Below are 25,249 nucleotides of genomic sequence, written 5' to 3'. Positions count from 1 at the left end.
ACATTGAAAGTCCTCCCGGCAAAATTGTATATTGTTGATAAACTTTGCAATGAACTTCGTAAATATATACGAATATGATCAATTTGCTGTTAAAATATTTGGTGTTGGAATTATAAACAGTGTTGGAATGATAAATAACCATATTTTCTAGTCAATTCATATGACGCGACAACCTGTGTCCAGCCCAGCAAGTGTGTTCAGACTGTGGTCAGTGATTGAAGCGGACGTAGAAGTTACCTGTTGATACTGTCTCCGTTGAACACTCAGATGTAAAAATATCGTCAAACAACTACTTTGTCGGTGTTTCTTTACTAACTAGTATAAGAAGAGTTTAGAATACAAGGGTAGTTTTATCATAATATGAAGTTTATACAAATCTGTTTTCAGTCGGCAAGCGTCGATTTCTGACTACAGACAGCGAACAAGCTCAACCTAACAATTTCTTTCATTGTCAGTCAGTGTAAATTTGCATGGAAAACATTTAGAATACCGACACAAATATTTTCACAGCGTTATAATGTCTATTCATATCAGCATTCTGACACAATTCCCACAAAGACAAAAATGGCAGCCGATATTCAGTGCGCTGTTTCACTGAAACGAGGTTGACAATAAAATGTCTAATTTGTTGTCTAACTCGCCGCCCGCCACAGATCGCAGACACAGCGGCAGGTTAAGGAAATATGAGGGTACATGTGCCTCCAACTCCATCCTCCTTCCTCCATCCCCCTCTACTGTCACCCCTGCCCCACACACCCCACAATACTGGGAGACACACTCTAGGGCGTGTGTGGTGAGTAGAGGGTGGTGGCTTGTCCTGGAGGTGGGTGTGGTGGAGGAGAGCCAGGTGGACAGTGAGATGTATGTTTATCGACAGTACCGCTCCTGGTGTGTCGGTGTAGGGAGATGTGGCACACACCTGGGGAGTCTCTGTACCAGTGTGTGGCAGCAGGGGAAGGAGGGGAAGTGTTACAGTAACACAATGTCTGACACACCCGGCACTCAGGCTACAATCCACTATGGCGTTGTGCTGGATGTGGGGAGGGGGTGAGTCGCCTTCATCGACCTGGACAGAGAGGTTGTTTTAGTCAAGGTCGATGTTGAGTGGAGGGAGTCTCTTCTTCCCATGTTTGGTGCTGGGCCGCCAGGTCTCTACACAGTCAACATGAAGGTGATAAGTAGGGCTGATATCACCGTGACTGACACCAAGAAGTCACTTATCTATGACTCCTTGAATTAGACAATAAAATAACACGGCCTTGTGTAAACATGTAAGTGTGATTTATTTATTTAAATTGTCAAATGTAATTGTAGTGATTGAGGCAAGAATGTAACGAGGTCAACTAAATGTGAAGATGTTCACATTCGAATCTGAAGTCAAAGTTGAGGCTGAAACATGGAAAAATGTAAGTTTGCGTGTCCACGTTTTCACGATACCCCGCTTTACTAGCGTCATAGGGATAAATATCCATCCATCCATCCAGACAGACAGACAGACAGACAGACAGGCATACATACATACATACATACATACATACATACATACATACATACACACACAGACACACACACACACACACACACACACACACACACACATTCCAAGCAGTGGTCGCTGGGCCCATTTTAAACCAACACGACGCTGCAGCGTTCGAAATAATCGACGACCCGGAGGCCCAGCGCCGATTGTTATTGCATCGGGCCTGTAGTTTGAAATATGTTTACGCCCTTGTAGCCCTCAGTATATTTTCTCCAAAAAGAGTCTTTGGAGAACCATCCATGAGTGAGTGACGAGAACGATTTATTATAAAAATACAAATAAATTGATAGCACATACATTGTAAAAATACGACATCGCTGCAAATTGACCTCTTCCAATATGGACTGACAACCCAAGTGGGTATACCCAATATAAGGTTTTATTGCATGTAATTTATTTACACCCACTTGGGTGTCCCACTTCTTTTGCATCAGATCACAGATATACGATCTAATTGTAGGTTTATGATCAGACTATGGAATAAGTGGTGTCACAGATTTGTTGAATGCTGCCTTGGCTGCAAGATCAGCCATTGTGTTATCAGCAAAGCCTACGTGGCTTGGTAACCAACAAAACATGTTGTCGTACCGACCAGTGGCAAGATCATTATACATTTCTATAATTTCTATTAAAAGTGGATGTTTACATAACAGATTTTTAATTGCCTGGAGGCAAGAAAGAGAGTTTCAATAGGTTATATACTGTTTATGTCTAGGATGTCTTTCAATATATTTAAGAGCCGTTCATATAGCGTTTGCTTCTGCTGTGAAAATAGAACTGTTATACGGTAATCTGAAAGATATTGTTCTGGATCCAATGACAGTGCCACAAGCAACTGCGCCACCATCCTTGGACCCATCTGTAAATAAAGATTTGTATGTACTATAGTTAATTTTGAATTGATTATATTCTTGCTTATATTGTAATTCACTTGTTTCCGTTTCTTTAAACCTCGTCAGTGTTAGGTCAACTTCGGGTCTTATTAGCTGCCAAGAAGGAGACGAAGGAAGACGGGAAGGAGATATATTGGCTAGCTCAATGCCGCCAGCAGAAAGAAAATGTTTCACTCTTGGTCCCAGAGGCGGAACGAGAGAAGACTTTTTATTGTATAGATCCTCATAAAGAGGATTAAAAGACAGTTAAATGCAGGATTGGCCTCCTTAGAATATACTTTTGTTATATATTGTAAGGAGAGTTTTATACGTCGTTGAGTAAGAGATGGCTCATCGGCCTCGACGTAAAGACTCTCAATAGGAGAAGTTCTAAATGACCCAAGACAAAGTCTTAGACCTTGATGGTGGATAGAATCAAGTATTTTAATGTTGCTTTTACAGGCTCCCCCATAAACGATGGCGCTATAATCAAGTTTCGAACGGATGAGAGATCTGTTTAGGTGGAGTAGGGCACTTTGGTCTCCTCCCCACTTAGAAACGTTAAGTGTGAGTCGAAAATAAAACCCAAGAACTTGGCCTCCTTTTCTGCTTTATGCGGTTAATACTTTCTGCAGAAATGCAAACAATTTGATTTTGTTATAGAAAATTTAAACTCGTTTCCAAGTGACCATTTTTCAATTTTATTGAGACAAATCTGTAATTGCCAATCTATTGTATGCATATTTCTGCCTGTACAAAAATGTTAAAAGCATCCACAAATAATGATCCATCAAATGAATCGCTTAAAACCTTAGATAGTCTATTGATTTTAATACTAAATAAAGACACAGCAAAATACTGCCTTGTGGGACACCCTAATCTTGATGAAAGTAGTCGGAGAGAGTTGACCCCCACGTACTTGAAACTGTCTGTCAGTTAAGAAAATAGATATGAATTGAAGCAAACGACCTCTCAACCCAAGAGTGTAAATCTTTAAAAATACCAAGCTTCCAAGTAGTACCATATGCTTTTACAAAATCAAAAAGTTTGATTCTGCATGTTGTTTTTTAATGAAAAATGTTTTAACAAATGATTCAAAACGACACAAGTGGTCAATTGTCCTTCGGTCTTTACGCAACCTACGTTGTATATCAGTGATAAGATTGTTGGTTTCCAAAAACCAAACTAAGCGATTATTTACCATTCGCTCCATGGTTTTGCAAACGCAACTAGTTAAGGAAATAGGTCGATAATTTGATGGATCTTTATGATCCCTGCCAGGCTTTGGAATAGGAACAAATATGGATTTTCGCTATGAAGGTGGGAAATGTTGCGTTATCCAAATATGGTCAAAAAGTAACGTTTTCCTAGCCTGTTTGCATTCATCATTATACCATGGTTTATTGATGTGCGGGTTTACAGAGGACTGAGGAATAGTTTCATCAGCTATATGTTCTAGTTCGTCCGAGAACATTTTAATTGGATCAGGTACATCCATGAAAATGTCTGGCTTAAGTTCTTCAAGGCAGGTGGCCTGAAATAAGGACCAATTGGCCTTGGAAAAATTCCGTCTTGTTACAGGCGCATCATCGGAAGGGCTAATTGCTGTAAGTACTGTTGGAAAATGGTCACAACCACAAAGATCATTATGAACTGACCATTCAAATTATAAACGTTTGAATCAGTGAGTGACTGGTCTAAAGAAGAATATGTTCCCGTTGCAGGGTGTAAATATATGTCAGAGCCATCATTGAATGTACATAAATTATAATTAGATATAAACTCTTCAAGAACTTTCACATTACTGTTGGTACCAGGACTTCCCCATAATGGGCGATGTCCATTGAGTTCACCCATTATGATACAATATTTTGGTAATTGGTCAAATAAATCTTGAAGATGAGTCTGGTGAAGAAAGGAAGAAGGAGAGATATACAAGGAACAAAAACAAAAAGTTATATGTAAAGTAAGACAAACAGGAACAACCTGAAGATTGGTTTTAAGAGGAACAAGGCTATGAATAATACCATGTCTCACCAATATGGAAGATCCACCAGTAGTTTTGTCACCAGGGGGTGAAAAAGAATGATAAGAATGGTATTTACGCAACTCAACCTTATCATTTTGTTTGAAGTACGTTTTTTGAAAACTAAATGCTGATAGTTTAAAGTCATGTGCTAGTATTGTACTTCATTAAAATTGGTCCTAAGTCCTCTGCAATTCCGTTGGATTAAGGAGTTATTGTTCATTTAATAGCAGGGGGTAGTACTGGGGACAGACTTTTCCCCTTCAGAGGCGAACTGCTTCTATTTCGCGCATGGCAATGAGGAGAGGCGTCCATGTCTTCTAAAAGTTGAAACTTTCTATGTGTTTGTACAGGATCACGTGATTCCTTTTGTACTCGATCAGATTTGTGTCTGTAATCTACTTTTTGGCATTTTTCACAACAGGAGATATTGTTTGCGAGCAACAACTGCAGAATATAGTACACCTGATGGCTGAGGGGAGACTACATTTATTAAATGTTTTGCCTCATGATACCTGACATTCTTTTGGATTTGGATTTTGACAGTGTCATGTTCACGTTTCCAGTTATGACATGACTCTGACGAAGACATATGATCTGCAAGACAATTGACACATTTTGGAGAAGACAAACAGTCAGAACCTTCATGATCATCTTTACCACATCAATAGCGTGTTGCACGATTCCTACAGGATTGGGCACCATGATCAAACTTTTGACACTCGTAACAACGAAGTGGGTTTGGAATATACTGTTCCACTTCGATGTTACAATATCCAGCGTTTATGTACTCTGGGTGTTGGGGTTGTGAAAAAGAAATTAAGTATGTGTTGGTATTTAAAGTTTCTCCATTTTTCTTAAACGTGAATCGTTTAACACGAGTGACTCCTTGATTTTGCAGTTCAGTAACTGTTTTCTTTAAACTCATGTGGGCAAACCAGCGATCTCTGTCTCTCAAAATGCCTTTTGCTACTGTTCAGAGACTTGTGCGGAGAAACTGAAACTTCAGTATTGGTGAGCTGTTTTGTGGCAATGAGGGTAGCAGATTGTTTTGCCATTTTACACTCTATGAGGAGAAACCCTGATCTAATTTTTCTAACAGCTAACATCATCAACAAGTCAATAAATTGCTTTTGATGTCGCAAATGGATTTAGTTTTGGCGGTTCACCGTCAGTAGAATCTACTCCATGTATTTGGATACCTGTTTGTGGTGCTGTCCTCATCAGAGGACACACATTCATCTAGTGCTCGTTTATGTTTTTTATGTTGAGCAATGGTTGATAATAGAAAGTTCACCATCCCAGCTCCCCTACCTCCACCGACTCGAATGGACAATCCTATACACCAGATGGTCTCCGACTATCAGCACCAAGAATACTGAAATCGTATTCGCCAGCAGAAGATTAATAGAAAATTAATCGATCCATCAGATTGGCCCATGAGCCACCGCCTTCTGGGCATGAGACTCTAGGCAAAGTTCATAACATCATTTCAAATCCAAAAGTGTTATGTGAGTGAAAAGCCAAGGCCAAAATTGAAACAATACAAAGTCAATCAAACAATCAAACTTTATTTCAAATGTATGCAATTACATGAATAATCCACGCACAGGGCTTGGCATGTCCTGCCGATTGGTTTAAGCGGACCCATTCGACCACCCGTCTAGGCGAAGTCAGGGCCAAAGTGGTGTGTAGAACAACAGGAACACAGTTGCAGGCCCCTATTGCCCTCAACCACAAGGTTCCCTTCCTCCACCGACACAGGGCCGCAACCCACGACAAACGGGTTCCCCTGGGTCCACAACGGGGGTGAACGGCTCTCAGCGTTACCAAGCACCCACCACGAGAAGGTGGCCGTTCATGGGTGGTGAACCATCCATGAATCATCACGTTCCGGTACCTAACAGTTCTACTTTCTGGTATGTCAGCGCTATGGGTAGAGGAATGACAAAACCAGTCTTGACTAAAAATACAAATTTCTGGTTGCCCCATAGTGTTCGTTTATTAATTTCATGGAAACAGTGTGGAGCAAGGCACAATGTAGTTTATTTTGTTTTTACTGGGTTGACTTAAACAAACTGGGCCTGCAGATTTCATTCAGATCCTATAGATTAGAGACAAAAAGGGATTGAATACATTTGGTAGCACCACCATTAGTTATCATTCGGAATATCCTTGGAGTAAAAGTTCATAGCGACTTGTTGGAACATATCGACTGACTAGCATGTAACTGACTAACATGTGTGTCATTGAAACGTGTCTGTATTAAGCAAGAGTTGCCGAATCCAGCAGAAAAAGGTTAAAGGTTTCTCAGATATCACGTTCATGGGTCATGTAACCTTCAGATACAGATTCACTTTGTCACCTTTCTTCATGTAATTTATCTTATATACATACCAGCATTAATCAAGCCCCATCCACTGAATGTGCATATTTGAAAAAAGAAACAACAACAATGAAATAAATATCTGAAATTTATATTTGGTAACATTTACTTCTAATCTGAAATTAATGCACCGATAAGGGTATATAAGCAATCTTGTAAATATGGTCATACGACCTATAGAGTCGACTATTGACATCGTGGTTAGTGTCCAAGCTAGCATCAATTTTGCGTCAGGACGACGTTGGGTCATGCACGCCAATAACTTACCATCGTTTATTTTTAAACGCCTACGTCTTGTAATGTCAAAAATATTAAAACAACAATAAGCCTTGCTCATAAATATTTTCATCTGATTTCAAACACCAATAATGAACTATTCCGCCGATCACATTCATGTCCACAAGAAATCTTTCCAAATTTCACTTCAACACTATCATTTGACATTCCCTCAACTATTTTGACAGACAAATAGATGGTCCGCTACGTTACATAAACGTTATTATAATTAGGCTATTCGTTTCTGGAATTATGAGAGACTAAAAATGTACAAAGTACATTTACTAAAATACAATTGAAAAAAAAACCCATTAAATGAATAATATGCACAGGTAAAAGCACTTTATGGTATATAATATCCTTACGTAAATTTAGATGGCTTTGCAGGTTTGGGCACTTACATGTACAACATTAAGGCCGGCCAGGATAAAACTTAACATCACCATCTTGTAGATTGCCATCATGCCACTTATCATTACATTTAGTGGAAACATTGTTAATAAACGATCATTATAAACAGGGCATTGAAGCAATACATGCATCTCATCTTCTTCACAGTTGGTAAATTAAAACACATGACTCATTGACGATCACGTTCGTGTATCACCCAGTTTAAAGTCTAATCGGTGCAACCCCACATCTGAATACGTCATGAGATCTTCTGTTTGGTCTCACGACTCACGACTGCCGCATCGTCAGGTACGTCGCTGGCGACGGGAACGGCGGCGTTGGACCAATCATAGTTGGACAAACGTTGCGTATTCGGATGTTTCAGGGTTTACCTCGGACTGTTGCAGTGCAGGGTAGAAGGAATGATGTTATCATAACACAGAAGAACTTTTGGCTAATAGCTCAGTAATGGAGAAGGATTGGATCACTGTGGTTGGCAGACCATCTATGATTTACACGGTTGGCACTGCCACGATGACAACATCCTGGAGGCACACGTGGTGCAATTTACACGTCAACATAGACGTCGTTTTGTCTTTTTGGACCACAATGGAAGAGTGAGTAAGCATGGTTTTACTCAGCTTTCAGCACTGTCCCAGCAACATCACTGTAGGGGACACCAGAATGGAATGGCATGGAATAAACTAAGTTGACATGATACTTTTGATTTTGGGTATGCCTCTGTATTGTCTTGAGAAAGGAAGCGCATTCAGGTGGTATTAGGTTTTTAGACCACGCCCTAAAATTAAAAACGGGTTCAATCAGATTGTGGAGTGTTTGATTTGAGTCCTTACCCCTGGATATGTAACTGCTGTTGACCATTATTTCGTAAATAGACTTCATTCATCCAAGGCATAGATGCAGTCTGCAAATACATTTTTCACCCATCGAATGGATACCTTTACGCAATAACGTTCAATCTCCATAACCTAAGGGTGATCTTGGACATGTAGCGTCATTGGTTCAAAAGGGGCACCAGCCACTGAATATACCTTTTCGACTGGAATTTTCAGAGGGTTCTTTGAGTACAGCAAAGTAAACGTATGCCCATAGGTAAATCCAGTTTCTCTATATAAGGCAATCGCCGCGTGATTCCCTGCGTATGGATACACAACCATGACGTCTCCATCATAAAGTGTTCTGAAAATTTCGTATCCCACTTCATCATTATCAGCGTACGTTGGTCCCAGGTTCCATCCCTCATTGGTTTTCTGAAGAACACCATAACAGATGACGTCATCAAAACTTTTATCTAAGACTACATAGATAGTCGCCGCTCTAGCAATGGTGCACCTGTAGAGGTAAGTAGTTCTCTTGTCTGTATGTATCTTTGCATTGTATTCCTCGACGCCATTCAGGGATATATCAGTTAATGGAAGTATGCAAAGCTGAGTTTTCAGTGCAGGAGGAAACATCATATTGCTTTTTTCTTGGTCTCAACATCAGAATTTCATAAAAAGGTCTCAAAAGTTTAAAGTTATTGTGAATAGTAAGTATTAAAACGTTTCTCCGTTGACGTTTTCATACTGCTGTTCCCACCAACGTCATGACTATCATCTGGTGGTAATGCATCTTCTCTACCACGCCTAACCCAACTTGAGAAGTCTCGTTGTCGATGACTTCGAAAACGGCAAAAATGTCAACAGATGATTTCGTGTAATAGTATGTCATTGTTTGTACAAACGAATTATACATATCAGGATAGGTGTAACCGGGGTTTTAACGTCACGTCAAGTTAATTCATTATTAGTGACATGAATGCGCACGCGAGTGGCTTCTTGCTGTCGCATGAACTTAAACCGGTTTCACTGTGCTCGTCCAGGATAACATTCAGATGAGCATCTAATCTAATCGAGTCAGTAAGGAATTGAGTCAGGGATGTTACTGTAGGTGTTTACACCAGATATTGACATTATGGTCGGTTACTGATACCAATGTGATTTCTTGTGAGGTGCACGCCAGAATGTTGCATATAACGTCGTAACGGATACGTCACTTTGATATGGGTGGCCGGAAGCTTAACGCCTAAGAATGTCTAGGACTGCCCCACAACGAAGCACATGACGCATGTGGTCTCGCCTTGGGCAAGTGAGTTTGTTCAAAATTACCTCTGTTTGCCCAGCAGAAAATGGTAATAATATGCCTGCTTTGTTAGCGCTATGGGCATTCACCTCGTGACTGGAATTTGGCGCAATGGAAATGCACATATTATTATTAATGATAACACTGGCACTATGAAAAATATCAGGTGTGTATACCTTTAATCTGATCTTTGATCTCTTAAAATATTTTTGCTCACAAATAATCCTGCCCACCATCTCAAAGGCTTTATTGAGATATTCGAGGGATAGGTTCCACCCTTCTTTGTTTTGTTGTGACCAGCTCAGCCACACGTTTCACGTCAGACCGAAGTGCCAACCGCCTGATGATAAAGCCAGCCATCATCAGTGAGCAGTACATCATATATTTCTTGCGATAAATATCAACAGCTATATTCAGTTGAACGTCGGGTTAACAAGCTCTTTAAAAAAATCAGTTACATTTGATAAAACACATTGCCGCATATTATTTGTTTCTTGTGTGATCGTGCCCTCAGTAACCTTATAGCTATATGACGGTGGGTGTCGTATATTAAAGTATCAAACATTTGAATATACAGTTAACAAGCACATCATGCTACCTTTACTTCGTGAGCAGGTTTAACCTTACTATCAATGTTTGTTTCTTTGGATTTGGTGATTAGAAATTATCCGTGTCAATTAAGGTCACAATATTGATTTAGATTTGAAAAATATATTTTGAATCAATTTTAAGCTGGCTATAATTACAGGCTGATTTGAAAAGTATTTTGTTTTCAAACCCCTTTGGAATTTCCAGGACATAAGTATAGTGTTATATCATTCTCCATTTGTACGTGGCGACTATATGAGCTTGATGGTGATTGTCACGTCCCAAGCTCTTTTGTAAGCTTGGTCATACAACTTATACTTCGACCTGTAGCATTAATCAGAAAACACTTGAAGGCAAACTATTCCTGCACATCGCAAGATTATATCGTGATGCTATCATGATGGATGAGCCAAAGAACTTTGTGAAAAGCAATCAAGCACAATGAGGCCTGTAAATCTCGCGAGGCGCTACTTCCAATGCTACAGCGGTTCCTGCACAAGAAAAAAAATGGTGATTTACAAAAATTTACAAAATATGAATGTCATATTTACAAACATTTACAAGTTTGTAAAGGTGATGTTTACAAGACTTGTAAAGTTTGGTTAATTTAGGAAGGACTTTACCACTACTTCTTTCAATTTTGTCATTTCTCAAGAATCCCCATCCTGTAGACTTACTATTTCATTATTTCTTTAAGAGTTCTTACTGCTGATATGCATAATGGATCTTGCATGTGGCATATTTACTCATGATAAGTGAATATACAGTTAACAAGCACATCATGCTACCTTTACTTCGTGAGCAGGTTTAACCTTACTATCAATGTTTGTTTCTTTGGATTTGGTGATTAGAAATTATCCGTGTCAATTAAGGTCACAATATTGATTTAGATTTGAAAAATATATTTTGAATCAATTTTAAGCTGGCTATAATTACAGGCTGATTTGAAAAGTATTTTGTTTTCAAACCCCTTTGGAATTTCCAGGACATAAGTATAGTGTTATATCATTCTCCATTTGTACGTGGCGACTATATGAGCTTGATGGTGATTGTCACGTCCCAAGCTCTTTTGTAAGCTTGGTCATACAACTTATACTTCGACCTGTAGCATTAATCAGAAAACACTTGAAGGCAAACTATTCCTGCACATCGCAAGATTATATCGTGATGCTATCATGATGGATGAGCCAAAGAACTTTGTGAAAAGCAATCAAGCACAATGAGGCCTGTAAATCTCGCGAGGCGCTACTTCCAATGCTACAGCGGTTCCTGCACAAGAAAAAAAATGGTGATTTACAAAAATTTACAAAATATGAATGTCATATTTACAAACATTTACAAGTTTGTAAAGGTGATGTTTACAAGACTTGTAAAGTTTGGTTAATTTAGGAAGGACTTTACCACTACTTCTTTCAATTTTGTCATTTCTCAAGAATCCCCATCCTGTAGACTTACTATTTCATTATTTCTTTAAGAGTTCTTACTGCTGATATGCATAATGGATCTTGCATGTGGCATATTTACTCATGATAAGTGCAGGAATAAGCTATATTTTGTATTGTCCGTTTGTGCTTTATATCAATGCAACTGCATCTGGTGCACGCAGAGATGAAAGTTGATCATGTGTTGTGTGTTTTCTTTTCGCTGTCCTATGTCCAATGTCCTATATCCAACTAGGAACCAATCCTGAAAACACTCATCTGCATCCTCCTTGTTCTAGGAGTCACGAATTTATATTGACTGTTCTTTTTACTGCTAGTATGGCAAGCATTTAAAAAAATATGCTTCATTTCTCCCCTCTCACTGTTCAAGTAATTAAAAGTAACCCACAGTATGAACTAAACAAGAATGTGCCAGACCCATTGACTGACTGAACAGGCTGTATTACATGTGTTAAAACTGATCCCGTGCCATGGCGTAATGGTCGTGAAGCAGAATTTTGTTGTTACAGAAAGGAGAATAAGAAAGGTATATTAAACAAGTCTCACACACTTCATTAATGTATGCGGCTTGCATTGACCTATATACCGAATATTTGTGCCATTAAACAGACGTCTTGCCTGTGTTCTAGATCATCAACACAAGCTCATTCCGGTGATTTTATCCCATGAGGAAGAAATCTTTATTAACGTCTCACTCGTATACAAATAAAATTCATTTCAACATAAAATCTGACAAAATGAAATTGTATACGACCAATCTTGTATTAGATTTATGAGAGACACTAAAATATACACGCAAAAAAATAAACAAAAAAAGTCTGCAATAAATATTAAAATGCATATATACAATACAATACAATATGAAAAGGTAAAAGTTAATTGTACAAAATACTTCTTTCAAAACGAATGTTGTGACAGGTTCTGGCCGTTTCAAACATCACACTTGGACTTGATAATATATAATGACATTTATCACAGTCAGATAACATGTTAAAAGTAGGACAGACAGTCATTAAGCAGTCTCTCTTTCACAGTACAGTAGGCAGTTTAGTAGGGCGTGGAGCTCTTCAATCTCATTAGGGCAATTAAAACAACGTCTTCCACACAGTGGGATGTTTTCATAGCGTCCCGGTCTCAATCTGAAGCGGGGCCACTCCAGTCCGGAACTTAGCAAGGGCACTCCTGTGGGCACGAGGTATTTAAGATATTCCTCAGCAGAATATTCAGATTTAGATATTCAGATACGCAACTTATTCCTTCCATTTTGTGTGAAGTCGAATTTAACCCGATTGTTCCGCGTCAGTACATAATCGTCAAATACAATTTTTTGCATAGCTCTAGAAAGAATTTCTATATCACTGTTAAGATTATGAATATAAGATAAATTATTCCTTGTCATAAAGTCTCCAATTCTGTTGGTCCAGTTCCGTTCCCATGTATGGTGAGTCTAAATAAAACCACATCTCTTAATGTCGTCTGGGTGCATATTACCACTCTAACTCTCTACATTCTCTGAGTAACACCTGTCACAAGACCATTTGTGTTGGTGCTCATTAACGGTGTTATGCAGTTGGCGTAGTCACGAAAGCTCACAAACGTGTCAGTAGATTGGCTATGTTGTCAATAAGTGTGGATTGGAGCAAATACTCAAACGAATTAATAAATTAAAAGATTAGTATAATCCTATACCAGACGTATGTTACAGAATGTTTAAATGGTGTGTGTGTGAGAGAGAGAGAAGAGAGAGAAGAGAGAGAGAGAGAGAGAGCGTGCGTGTGTGCTCGTTTATGTTCGGCGCACATACATTGTAAATTTATCATTCATACATAAAACATAACATAAATAACTGTACACTATGCTTTGCATTTGGTAACTGCGTAAATGTAAGAAATTCATAAAGTGCTACACAATCATACATCATCAGTGTGCACAATAATAGTTCATTTCACACACAATTGACTTTAAAGTCCAACAAGATGGGAAAAAGCTTTTCCATACTCTGTTATGGTCTTCCTTTCTGTTTGAAGATGTTGTTGTTTTAGTCTGTGGTGACTTCGGTGAGCATCCACAATTTTACCATCAAGACACCAAAAATAATTAACTTAACAGTAACATCCTCATAAATGTTCCATATTGCTACAATTAGTTTGTTACCTCTTTGTATGGAATATTTAGAAGGGGGAAGTTAGATGTAATATGTATATAAATGGTTGAAACATATTTAATCGTGAAGACAAATGTATTGGTAAACAAGCTAGAAGCTTATGATTTGATACCTAAATAAATATATGAATAAATAAATATATGAACATATATAGTAAAATGCAGTTAATCATTGCACTCTAACATAAATACATTTTTTGCTATCGTGAATTTGAGACTTTACATCTACAAAGCCGTTCAGAATGTCTGTCAGCGATATTTCTTAAGAGGGCACATTCAGCTCAGGTGAGGATATTACAGATAACGCAAGTATATCATTTGTAAAATCAGTAAGGCAATCCTGATGATGCCATGCGTTCCTTCAGCAGCAAGGTTGTTGAGAACTCTTACACTCAAGACTACCATATCATTTAGCAGGGAGCTCAATACACAGAGATGTAGAGTATCCCTGCATTTAGTAACTGTTTAGTATATTGAATTCACGACGTGAGAACAACAGCCCGGCTAACTGGATGATCAATTATTTATTACATGTTATCCTTCCCAGGTCTTAATCAGGCTATGGGGTGGAATATCTTCCCTAAGTTATGGTTACGCTGAAGGATGACATGTTGCGTGTAATTTCACGAAGCAAGTTAACATTCATATTTTGTGGTTTTGATTGTTTTGATGTATCTCTGATAATAATGTGTAACATGTTTTCCCCAAATTTGTAAATACAATATTTTTGCATGAGCTGCAAGTTGAACATAGGCCATTCTGTGTTTTAAGAGGCACAAGGTGGATAATAACTTATTAGTATTTGGTGTTACCACTATTGATCACGATATTAAAAAAACCCATTATATGAGCTACCAATATGCCAAATATTCTACCACTATTATTACTAGAAACATATTCCATTACATTCCATTCAGTTCTGATTGTTCAGTAATATCTTTCTCAATATCAGTACAGAGTCACAATTCATATTACATATATTACATTATTTTCAGAAAGTTTCGTTCCACGAGATACCCGAAGTAATACAACATATCAATAATGCCCTATGTTCCAGGGTGGGCAGTTGTCTCTGGAGGTCTTGATGTTTCTTTTTCGTTGGGAGCAGTGTCTGGCCAGCACTATATTGCACCAAGTTCAGTTTATTGATTTGCGTCTCCGGATCAAAATGAAATTTATCATCTCATTATTATCATCCACCATTGGGATGGGCCTTTCCAACAAGTTACTCGAACCTCCCATGCCAACCCTCCAACCTGTTATTTGTCCTGTGCACATGTCTGTCATGTTGTTCCATTCCAGTTATTGTTTAGTTATTGTTTTAGTTATGTTAACTATGTTAACTGCAACTAGCCCATGTACAACAAGTGTAGTCCCACGAAACCTAAAAATAGTATGTTAGGTAGGAACAGTTCATTAGGCTGCATGGGACTTCACGCCTCAATAATTTTATGGGATTATGATTATTGTTGCGGTCAACAGAAACAGTAAAAATCAAATATATACTGAACATCATTGAAAACGCACCACCTGTAAATTTTGAAATAAGGCAATAGAATCCTTTGGAAATGGAAAATTAATGGTGGGAATTTTGATAATAACACACTAGATCGTAAATAACGCTCTACAGTAAAAAACGGATCGTTCGAACACATCATCGAACACATCACATGAAAACAACAAAATTCATGCACATCACACACGAAGGGCACAAATTGCATGCAGAAAGCATGCTGTTCAGGGGTATATATGACCTTCGGCACAAAACCGTTCTCATTTTCGCAGTACTTTCGTAAGTAAAGTTTTTTCGCCATGCCAAGATTGTCACCAGAGGAACGAGAACAGGCCTTGGGTATGTTGCAGGTCGGCGCTTCAAGCAGAAACATTGCACGACGATTTGGGTGTCATCATTCGACCATTCTGAGGCTTGCTAACAGATACCAACAAACAGGAACCAGCAGGGACCGGCAACGCCCAGGTCAGGCACGTGTTACCACCCCTCGTCAAGATCGAGACATTGTACGGCGCCATATTCGGGATCGAACCTTGCCCGCTGCCAGAACCGCCAACGCTGTCCAGGGTCGACGTGATTTGATCAGCGCTTCCACCGTCCGACGCCGTCTCCGTGCGGCAGGGTTACGTTGTCGACGCCCTTACGTTGGACCCATCCTGACTGACAGGCATCGCCGTGAACGCCGACAATGGGCTGAACAGCATCGTGTGTGGTTGTTACGACGTTGGCATGGTGTGGTGTTCTCCGACGAGTCGCGTTTTCACTTGCGAAATGCTGACGGGCGTCTATGGGTATGGCGTCGACGGGGTGAACGTTATCATCAGGATTGTGTTGTGCAAACCGATCGGTGGGGTGGAGACAGCATTATGGTGTGGGGAGGGATAAGTTATCACCACAGAACCGCTCTGATTGTTTGTCGTGGCAGAGTGAATGCCGTTTACTACCGTGACAACATTCTTCAGAACAACGTCGTTCCCTTCTTTCACCAGCATCAAGATCTGCACACATTTCAACATGACAATGCACGAGCCCACACTGCACGTGTTTCGATACAGTATCTGGCTAACAACAACATTCCTCTACTTCATTGGCCTGCATTGTCACCAGATTTGTCACCCATCGAACACTTGTGGGATTACATCGGCCAACGCCTCGCACGTCGTCCGCAGATCAACAACCTTGGGGAACTCGACAATGCCTTGCAGCAAGAGTGGAATGCAGTGCCTCAGGACTTTATTCAGAGACTTATCCGTTCAATGAGGAGACGTTGCACAGCTTGTGTTGCTGCTAACGGGGGTCATACACGCTACTGACTTTCCATTTTGACCCCATCTTTATTTCATTGTCAGCTGCATTAAATCTTCACTGTTTTGCTTGATTGTTTTTTGCTTCTTTTCTTTATCAAACATTGGTCTACACAAATATGTAAAATTTACATAGATTGCTCACTTCTGCTCTTAGAAATCCACAATTTTAGGGGTGGTGCGTTTTCAATGATGTTCAGTATATAATTGTGAAACCTACTAAAAGGTGATCTATCCCATCTGTATCACTGGTTGTATTAGTAACGGTTGGATCGACCACAAGAGTTATTGCAACATATATTTCCTTGTGTTATGTGATCACAACACAATCTGTATTTTTAGCATATTATCACAGGTGACAAGGTGATATTATTTATGGTTATTGTTATTCACTGTTCCCAAACATAAAAAGTTTACGAGTCGGAATTCTTTTCTTAACCGCTGGTATATGGTGAAAGAAACACCCATGCATCTTCACTTCACCGAACACAGTAGTAAGAGCATCAGCATCCAGTATCCTACCCCTCGTGTTTCACGCCCCAATTACCTCGTTAATTATGTCATGTGGGCAAACTGTAATTAGCCTTTGGGGTTTACTAGGTGTGAATTTGAGGCCTCGTGAACCGTTTTACCATCACGCACCAGTTATCTCCCCTTGTGGATATTTACAAATTTTAAATGTTTTGTAAACATCATCTTTCCAAAATTGTAAATATATTGTAGACATCGTCTTTACAAAGAAGGTAAAAGCTTATAAATGTGAACTGTTTTTCCAGTGCTGGTTCTCTTTGTGAACGCCAACTTCCGATGTGCGAGACGGGGTACAGCTTGCACCCTGTTCCAGATTTCCTGTGACAAGCATATATTCATTAAACATAATGCTGCTTCCAAATTGCGCAACCGCCAAGTAAGACTTCTGAGACCGGGCCCCAATTCCTCGGAACAGGCTTAAGTCTGAGTTTTGAATTTAGAGTTTTAACTTAAATTGAGAAAACGCATGAACTGAAACAGGTATTAAACTCAAATATAGTAGAAAATAGAGCTTGGTGAATTGAATGCCTAAGTTGTTTGAACGTATATATTTAGGAGATAAACGTACTGTGTTGGGAAATTAGATGAATGTTATGCAGAATTGATAGTCTCTAAATTAATCATTTGAAACCTCACGCGTATTGATAGTCTCCGGAGACTATCAATTCCGCATAACATTCATCTAATTTTCCAACACAGTACGTTTATCTCCATTCTACCATAACCGATTTAAAATCGAACTCCTTCCTTCCGCGGAAGGCACTGCGTAATCCGGCATGGCGCGAGAGGCGAATTGAACTCGTCTGTGAAAGGTATAATAGGTGCCTTTCGTATTTATTAACATACATCGTAACCTAAAACGTATTGTCTACAGAAAACAAACAACTGTCTATACATTGCAATAATTTAATGCTTAACAGCTTGGTTCAGATAAACAAATCTAAATACAACGGAAACCAGTCTATTTGGATAACCCTCTCCCAACACGATAATGGACTGGTCTGACCTTATTAGATTCCTGGAAAAAATTGTTTACCGTGACGTTACAGTTTGAAATTTGGAAGGAGGTGGACGAGGCAGTATTTACATTCTGCGCGAGATTGAAATTTGAATTTGAGGTGACAGTTGAGGAAGCTAAAGTACCGACTGTCGAATGTGAACCTTGCAGAATTGGAGAATATCTTCTCTGATTGACCGACGAGTCAGTGTTGTAACTCATCAAGGACTGTTGATTTTTGTGACCAGTGAGCTTGATGATTTATCGTGCCTCTACCCCGGCATGCGACAAGAGAGTGATAGTGGTGGCCCTAACACAATGATTGGTGTAAATGCGACTAACCTGGCATTCTTTTGAAATGGTTTTCATCATTTCTGACAGAGTGTTGTGGCCAAGTGGTTTCAATGTGTACCAGCATGGATCGCCAGCAGTGACATTCTTCCGAGGAAGTTGGTAGAAAGCGGGATTCTGCTTGTTCAATTTTGCAATGTACTTTTTGAAGGAAGCAACTGGGCATGGTGCAGTGTAAGTGGCGTAAATTCGGGGTTTCGCCTGGAACTTATCATGCAACCCCCCGGGATGATTTTTGGTGGAATCGGAGTGTGTCATTGTTATATACTCCATACCTACATCGTCGGATTCAACAGCAAATGAATCCATCGTCAAATCACGCTGATTTTCATTTCCCCTGCGACCAAAGCCCAAAGTCAAATCAAACCACACCTTTTTCTGCAACTGAACTGGTGTGTCAACAGATAGAGAACTTCTAATATTTGCGAGACCTGCCTGTGAGATGGGCTCGTGGTGTTGTGCATTGTCTAGACCAAGTTTTTTAATTTTTCTTAGCATTCCTGTGAAAACATTGTTAGCACTATGGAACTCAATGTCCTGCTAAATATTGATGTTTCTTTCAAACGGTGGAGATCTCAGATGCCTGTGAATCGCCGATCGGATTCCGACGAAAGAAGACTTCGAGTAGAATTTGCCATGTTTAGTGCGAAGTTCTGCATAAAAGTGTCGGAGGTGTGACGCCAGTTTTTCTTTGGGAAGTGCTTCAAACTTGATGGATATCTCATGATGTGTTATCCATTCTAAATGGAAACAAACATACTCTTTACCAGGTAGGCACTTATTTCACATTTTGATGTCATCTTGTCCATAAATAGGACTATTTACAAGGCTTTGTGCAATGTTCAATATTGTTTGTTTATGGTTGGGCATATAAAGAGTGATTGTGTTTAAAAATTGATATAATGGAAGCTTATATGGTATGAGGTTCTCTCACAATTAAGGAGGAAATAATCGTATTATTCTGTTTTCGAGACAAGGTTTAATGCATGTTTTTATGACTTTTGCGCCCACGTTGAAAAATCCTAACACCCCAGTGTGTTGTCCGTAGGGTTGATTTGGGTCGGCCATCCAAAAAAATGGAGTCCAAGTTAGCTTCATCAATTGTTGCGAAGCGGCAGCAGCTTTGCCAAAAAGTTGTTTGTCTCTCATCTCTTGTGTCTGTGGGAATAATTTACTGGGTTTTTATTTTGAAAGAAAATAACAAAGAAAAAAACCCAATCCATTCACGAGATACAAGTGTAGATCTATTGTGTTGGCTATCTTAATCAGCTGGCCCATTGCACTAATTTGCAGGCCCCATTTTAACATTGTAAACAAAGCTCGTAAAATCTTATAATAAGTTGTTTGCGTTTTTTTAATAGTTCCGGACTGTTATGTTTTTCATTACTTCCATAACTTCCTACCCGTGTTTATGTTCCCATCGCTAACAGTTGTTTCCTCATCATTAGGTGCATATTTATTCTGTCCTGGTATGGCACTTTCTGTTATTTCTGAGAATAAACGAGGTTGAAAATGATTACGTACTTATGTTATGTTGTAACGAAATATTTACAAATATTTAAAAAAGAGAGATGTTTTTCTGACTGATCTCTTAGCAGACGAACTCTTTCAAACTGATTTATATCCAAAATGTTGTTATAATAAGGTTTCGAGGGTCAATTCACCTGAATTGGTTAGGTTTGCCAGGATTGAGTCAAACTCATCATCATCATCAAATTCGTCCAGGTCTGGGCCATATACGTCTGCAAAACTGCCGACTGAAAATATACCGACATCAAGCGCGTCTGCGATGTTTACATCTGTGGTGATCGGAGCTGTGCGCCGGACGCCCCGAGGTCATGACCCAAGGGGAAGGTGCCGGAGATTGCCGATCACCAGCCAGAGTTCGTGGAAGCCATTACCGTGAGTATGTTGACTAGCTGTCAGGTTGAATCATTTCCCTCAGTTTAGTAGGCATATTCGCCCGGTGGCATCTGCGACCGACTCTACTAGGTGCATAAACCGATAGTGAAGTAGGAAATCACTACAGTGGCGCTGTGAACACCGAAACTGGGCGAGAAATAACTTTTTTCGCCCATCGGACCATAGCCGCCCAAGTCTCGGTTTTCCCGCGCTTGGGAGGTCACATGGTCTAACGCCTTGTTGGCGTAATTCGGCAAGTTTAGCCTTTTTATTGCGACCAAAGGTGGTTTTTCATTATCTCCGGACTGTTGGCGGAGAGGATTAGGTGGCATTTGGTGGGAAATTTCCTTTAAGTGGAGATTTTATCGCTTAGCTAGCTACCCACGTGGGGGGGGGGGGGGGGGGGGGGGGCACACGTGGACGGGAGGGGGGAAGACCTATTGGTCTCCCAACCAAGTGGCTGGGTGCAGCGATAGGGAAACAGCGCTAACCTTTTCTCTCTGTCAGGGGCTAGTTATCTACCAATTTATTATAGGTACATAGCTTTCGGGGTGGCTTATAGTGAAAAATTACGATTAAATTGGAAATTGCTGTTTCTGCGCACTGTGCTGCCTCGTGCCTCTTACTGCGCATGTGCGGGAGGAAGTGCCGCAATATTCTTCCGGAGAGAGTGTGTTGACATTGAACATGGACAAGTCACGTGTGGACTTTGTGTGTAAAGGACGGTGAACCGCCGGACATATTTTTCATTTGTGGATTTATGTGCTTCGGATTCTATTCGGATTGGATGTGACACTCTAGGAACCGGATTGAATGCACAAGCGACCGGGGTAAGTGCATTTCGTTGCTTGGCTGCTTGTAGACAGTGGTGTGCGGTGCACTTTCAGCGGATTGCATTGTGGTAGAAACTGTTGTAAGACATTTACATCCTAATTGCACAACTCGTGTGGCAGTATTTGTACGCTTCACGCTTACTTACGCTGTTATATATTAACACTGCTTGTAGTGTGTTAACAATCGCCTCTTTAGAATTAAGGGGAGTAGTTTGCTTAATTGCTCTTTCCCTTCGCTCCGGGAGAGAGTATAACTATTTATTAGTTTTAGCAGTGATATACTCTGGTGATTTCATTTAACAATAACCATGTTTTGCCGGAGGATAAGGGTGAACTTTGACATGCCTGCAGACATGAGAAACAAAGGGCTGTCAGAAAGACAAATAGGGCGTTTAACAGATATAAGAGAGCAAGGATATAATGTGTCTAGGGAAGATGTGTTTGCTATGGAGGAATTCCGAGGGGAGAGTGACATATGGGCAGTATTGGACTTTCAGCCCAATGACCATAGGCGAAACCCACACCCTATGAAGGTTGCGTCTGGCGGAGAGGCCGACGAGTCAGAGGCAGGGGACATAGCTGGGCGTTCCCAAGAGGCTGATGGTGAGGGTGATGACGCCGACCATCAGGGCCATTTGTCCGGTGGGGAGGAGTGTGCCGGTGGCAGCCCCCCGGGGCGGAGGCAAGGAACACCCGAGGGATTAGCAGTGGTGTTCGCCAAAATGATGAACACCATGCAAGGCCTAGATCGCAGAAGTGAGGAGACAGCCTCTCAGATGCTGGAGACTGAACAGAAGTATGACAAGATGATGCATGTCTTGGAGAACATGGACAAGAGGTGGTCAGCCGACAAGGAAGACATGATGTCAGCAATGTCCCTCTTACAGCAAAGGTCAGAGGACCAGTCTGTGAGGACCTTTAGGGACTGTCAATCGTCAGGTTACCCAGAAGAGGAGTGCAGGGATGGCCCATACAGGGGGAACGATTTTGATAGACCCCGGGAGGAAGGGGTGGATAGACCGAGTCGGAAGTCAAGGGCGACCTGGGGGTTGAAGTCAGAACCCATAACTCCCACCCTGCCCCAAGTGGGGAATGCAGCAAAGCCGAGACTATCACAAGGGGAGGCTAGGGGTAGGGATGTTCGCCCGAAAGCCCGAGCAGAGAAGGCAGACACCAATATCCAGTGCATGGGTATGGGCTCAGTAACTGATATGATCAAGGAGCGGAATGCTAAAAAGTCAGCGTGCTATGTACCCCCGGGTGAGGCACTGGGGTGTGGAGTCATCCTGCCTCACCGGGATTCAGGGCCTGGACTGGCAGAGCAAGAAGAGGGCCAGGATGGCACGGCAGAGCCCTTTATGGGGGGACAGGGCCGGCGAAATAGGAGGCAGGAGCCCCGTCAGGGTGCAATACAGCACCAACAGGACGAAATGTACCCGGGCACCCCTAGAGGACGGCGGAACCAGGGACCCCGCCCGGCAGATCAAGGGGGATCCCGGATAGCCTCTTCAGCACTGAGCTATGACGGGAAGGAGGCTTGGGCGCCGTTCAGGCTGAAGTTTGACAAGTTGGCAGAAAGAGAAGGATGGTCAGAAGAAGACAAGCTTTTGTCAACTGTGCTTCTGTGTGCGGGCGGAGGCAAGTGCTTTCTTCACCACATGTCAGCTGAGGGACCCCTACTTGTCCTATGGGCAGATGATGGAAAAGCTACAGAAGAGATTTGGCATAGTTGAGCCTCCACTATCAGCAAGATTGAGATTCCAATCCCTAAAACAGGAGCCAGGCGAGTCACTGGAAGCTTGGGCAGAGAGACTAGTAGCTACTTCGTCCCGAGCGTTCCCAGGTCTTCCAGAGGACTTTGTTGACCAGGAGACCGTAACTAGGTTCTGCATGGGGTGCGAGAACCGGGAAGCAGGGAACTTAATCTACAACCTCAAACCCACCTCACTGGAAGATGCAATAGAAGCGGTGAGGCATTATCAACACAATTCCCAGGCACCTGATAGTAAACCCCGTCGGGAGTTGCTGACAGTGTCAGTAGAGGAGCCTGAAGAGCCACCAAGGGAGGTACGTACCTCTCGCAGGTGTGAGGGGGGTACCAACAACAGCGCACAGGTGGTAACAGATTTAGCGAAGAGAGTCTCACTAATGGAGACTGAGATTGGAACATTGCACAAGGAGGTGAAGTGTGTCAAGTCGGAAATATCGCAGCTGGTACACTCAGTGCAGGAGCTAACAACTGCAGTGAGGAAGCTGGAGAGCACGAAATCACGCTCCCGTACGCCCAGCCCAGGGAAATCGCAGGAGTGTTTTAACTGTGGGGACACCGACCACTTCAAGGCTGCCTGCCCACAGTTAAAAAGTGGCTCACCGGTAGCCACGACAGTGTCCTTTGCAGACAACCCGTTAAACGGCCAGGGGACGAGCACATAGACCCGGTGGCTCGCCCCCAGAAGGATACAGATAAGGTTAAGGGTCTGCCTCCCTGGCCACCAGACACTGGCGGCATCAGTCAGGACCAGGAGTGCACTGTGAGTGTAGCCCACAGTAATTCAGGACTAGACACTCCGGGTTTGCCGCCATGGCCACCACATGCTGGTGCCGAGACCGACAGTACCCCACTTTTAGAAAAGGGGGGAGAGGTGGAGGAGGAGACTGGGGCTGTCCAGACGGATGGGGCGACTTGGGGTGACCCCGGAGAAGAGGTTGGTGAATGTGAAGAGTGGTGGCGGCAGAGGCTATCGTTCAAGGGTCATCGACATTGGGGCCGATGCAGGAGGGCGAGGCCCAGGTGTTGGCTTCGATGGAACACTTAGTGGATTCCCACTTCCACTTAGACTGGACGTGGGAAGCTACCTTCGGAGCAGCACCCCTGGGAACTACCCCAGACTTACTGCAAGCTGCTCCTGAAGTGGATCACAGGATGGCACGACTTCCGGTCTGGGGGGTGGAAGTCTATTGTGATCCCCCCACTTACCCAAGCCAGGTCAGTGCCGACCCCCGGTATAGGACCGCTGTGGGGCTGCACCCCAAGAAGGTGGAGGCCCTCACCGACGACGTCTTCAGGCAGCTGCCTGCATCGTGGGAGAAATCGGCTTGGACCACTCCGTTCCAGCCAAGGAGTGGAAGAAACAAGAACAAACTCTGAAGGAGTTGCTACCTCACGTACCGGCAGGGAGGCCGGTAGTCATACATATCAGGGGGCCCAATGGAGACGAGGAGGCAATGGCGACGTACGCCCGAATGATGGAACTCCTGCTCACCTATCTGCCTTCAGAACAGCCGCTGTTTCTCCACTGCTTCTCTGGGGGTGAAGAGACGGTCCTGGAGTGGCTGAGGACATTCCCGAACATATACTTCGGCTACGCGGGACAGGTATGGGGGTTTAACAGTGACCAAGTGGCGGGGCTGAGAGTTGTCCCCCTGGACCGCCTGCTGGCAGAGACGGACTCCCCATATATGCCCCCAGAGGGACACAGGAGGAATTCCCCGGCGCTGCTGTGCTTGGTGGGGGACTTGGTCGCCGAAGCCAGAGGGATGACCACCAAGGACTTCCTGAGGGCGGCGACTGAGAACGCCACCCGGCTGTTCTGGTGGTGAGAAGCCTGGGGAGTCACCCCGCACAGAGGTGGGGTGTGAGAAGGTCTGACGTTTGCACCCCCAGAGGGGAGGGGGTGTAACCCAAAACACCTGAAAGAAGAGGTGTGGGGAGAAAAACAAGTGTGCAGATTGACTCAGCCTACCCTCAGGAGAGAGTGTGTGTGGCTGGTTGTCCCGTAACAAGGACGGGACCCAATCAAAGAATGATAAACAATAAATTGTGTGTGCTATCAGTTTTCCCAGACAGTGAGACAGTTGGAGGGTGTGAAAGAGTCTGCGATGAACTGTGAGGACTGTCACTTTTCCCTTCCACTAAAGAGTCATTGGAGAACACTCAAAACCACAGCCTATGGAAAGGTTGGGGAATGGCTAGGTCTACTCGAAGAGCGTGTG

At 42.1% G+C, this 25,249-nt stretch overlaps 1 protein-coding gene and 1 pseudogene across 1 annotated transcript; one reads left to right on the top strand and one right to left on the bottom strand.

The window, feature by feature from the left end:
* Window positions 1-1,084: 1,084 nt before the first annotated feature.
* On the bottom strand, window positions 1,085-20,755 carry LOC137267729 (uncharacterized; annotated as a pseudogene).
* A 3,174-nt stretch (window positions 20,756-23,929) lies between these two features.
* Window positions 23,930-24,856, top strand: LOC137267728 (uncharacterized metal-dependent hydrolase YcfH-like). Its single transcript, XM_067802183.1, has 2 exons — window positions 23,930-24,100; window positions 24,266-24,856. Exons 1-2 carry the CDS (start codon window positions 23,930-23,932, stop codon window positions 24,854-24,856), a joined length of 762 nt encoding a protein of 253 aa, XP_067658284.1.
* The last annotated feature ends 393 nt before the right edge of the window (window positions 24,857-25,249 follow it).

Source organism: Haliotis asinina, chromosome 16 (genome assembly GCF_037392515.1).
Source record: "Haliotis asinina isolate JCU_RB_2024 chromosome 16, JCU_Hal_asi_v2, whole genome shotgun sequence".
Taxonomy (NCBI): Eukaryota; Metazoa; Mollusca; class Gastropoda; order Lepetellida; family Haliotidae; genus Haliotis; species Haliotis asinina.
The sequence above is the reverse complement of the archived record's forward strand: the minus strand, read 5'-3'. Positions and strand labels throughout refer to the sequence as shown.